The 2,318-nt window shown below is 46.3% G+C and overlaps 1 protein-coding gene across 1 annotated transcript in view; it reads left to right on the top strand.

Moving 5' to 3' along the window:
* Positions 1-1,396: 1,396 nt before the first annotated feature.
* Positions 1,397-2,318, top strand: part of GPR87 (G protein-coupled receptor 87) — a 2,216-nt gene continuing 1,294 nt past the window's right edge. The window contains exon 1 of the mRNA XM_009694644.1: positions 1,397-1,430. Within this exon, the coding sequence (XP_009692946.1) occupies positions 1,397-1,430 (34 nt within the window). The remainder of the gene's footprint in view (positions 1,431-2,318) is intronic.

Genomic DNA, 2,318 nt, shown 5'->3' with positions numbered 1-2,318 from the left:
ATCGAAAATAAACAAAGATGTCCAAGCAACAGATGTTGGGAATAAGGTCAAGGGCCTTTACCAAGGAGTAAGAAACCAGCTGTAGTGGCAGATCATAACAAAGGCACGAAGCCATTAAACCAGAATGTTCTGGCAGTTAGGAAACAAACTTCACCTACTGTAGGAACTGGGATGCTATGATTGCAAATACTTGTACACTAACTTATTTTTAAAGCTGAGAAGGGTGGTGCAGAAATACCCACCTGGAGGCTATCAAATCCAGTATCAATTTAAGAAAAGAACATTCTCGGCCAGGCTGTTAGAGGCTCACTAGTCACACTACAAGGTTTTTGCAAAAGTTTAGTCCAAATTTTTTGAAAGAAATCAAAATGAGGAAGACAAGTTTTAAAAAGTTGAAATCCAACATATTTTTACAGAAGTTAATAAACTTGAACCAAAGTTTGCTGGGACAAAAAACCCCGCAGGATCACGTAGCTAAGGACAATAAAAAAGCCGGCTACACACTGGCACTGATCCCTGTGAAGCGCTGAGGGGACAGAAAGTGTGTCAGAGCCAACCCCGCACAGCCGTTTGCCAGCTACCTGGTGCAGACGCAAGGAGGAACCGAGATCCCAGAAAATGTTAGATGAGGTGTTTCAGTGGTCTCAAGGAACCCAACCACCGCGAAACAAGTTTTTCTTAGACCACATTCGTAAAACAGTGCACAATATTTGTCAATGGGATTCAAGGAAGATTATCTTAACTGGAGCAGATACAGAGAAGGGCTGGTATCTTCAGGTCCTCCAGAAATATGAGAAGGGTTTGGGCTTGCTTCATCACAGTAAGTGAAGTCTCAGTAGAGTAAGACACATATGCAGAGGGCTAAGTATCAGAGATGGAGGTAGGTTCTTTATTTAAAGAGCACTGGCACAAGAATATATGAGACAGAAAGTGGCCACAGAGACATTCAGGCTGGAAATTAGAATAATGTTGCTAAATATTATAGCATTAAGGCTCCAGCACAGCTTTGTAAGTGAGGTGGAGAAAAGGAAATAGTTTTAACAGTGAAACTGATAGGCTTATGAAAACTAACGTGGCAGGATGGCCTGCAGCGATGCAGCAGATGCCCAGCTGTAAGTGAAGACCTCAACAGCAGAACAGCTGTGCAGTATCCAGAGACCATCCATCAGCATGCCTCAAGCCTTTCCATTGGGAATTCTGGAGGATGCTTATTTCACACAGCTCCTCTCCATGCCGGGGAGAGGAAGGTGGGGTCTTCTGTTTTGCTTTGGTTTTAATCCCAATTTGATTTCCCCAGAACGTAATGCTGGCACAGCCCATGCCGCATCCTGGATCTACGGCTGCCAGTGGGACTCCTGAAAAGCATTTCAGCTGAAAACCCACAGCAACGCAAATGATGGGGTACAATTTGTCTTATGGAAAACTGCCAGGTAAAATAACATTGGAAATTTAAGTGACTGAGAAATTTCATTGTACTATCACTTGCTACCAACATTTTAAAGAACTAAGTCATTTCAGACAAGGCTGTCTAAACACTGCCCACTGTCCCTGTGGGCGTCAGTCCTGGTTTACCACACCAGCCAAGTTCAGAGTGTAAACACCACAAAATAACATGTGCTATAGTTTTATGAGAGAATTTATAAGTCTAAAGGTTTTTCACAAACCTTTACACATGAAATCTTAAAATCCCCAGACACTGATTTTTAAATACATTTAAGTAAGTTTTAAATTAGCGTTTTAATAGGCCTAAAGAGTCTCTCCAGAATCCTACCTCTCGATAAACGGATCACCTCAGCTCACAAGTTGTGTTTTGTCAAGACAGCCAAGAGCTGACACCCTGCAATTCTGATGACCGGTTCCTTCCCAACGTGCTGGTCTGCAGCTGCATTTGCCCACACCCCCACGCAAGAGCACAGACCGCACCAACCGCAGCCCCCCAAAACCAGGCACCACCGCCACGCCTGTGGGGCACGTCCCGTGCCCTCCAGAGGGAGGACACCAGTGGCACGGCCACGAGACCGGGTGGCAGGAACCCAGCCACAGACACTGCACAGCACCCAACCTGGACCTCACCTAAGGGGTCCTTCTGACAGCCCAAACTCAGAGCGTCTTCAGTGACGAAAGGGCTGCGCTGCTGCCCATCGCCACGCAGCATTCACCCCACCAAGCTGGGCTTTCTGCGCTCCTCGCCCGTGGGGCAGCACTGAGGGCAGGCAGGGAGCGCGTGAGTAGTATGGGAACCTCGGGAATACACACGCACTCACATCCTGCATTTTTTGCTGTCAAACTATTTGCAGAAGCACCTTCGTCTTTCAGCC

Source organism: Cariama cristata, unplaced genomic scaffold, assembly GCF_000690535.1.
Source record: "Cariama cristata isolate BGI_N322 unplaced genomic scaffold, ASM69053v1 scaffold4130, whole genome shotgun sequence".
Taxonomy (NCBI): domain Eukaryota; kingdom Metazoa; phylum Chordata; class Aves; order Cariamiformes; family Cariamidae; genus Cariama; species Cariama cristata.
This window is presented reverse-complemented; position numbering and strand designations above follow the sequence as displayed.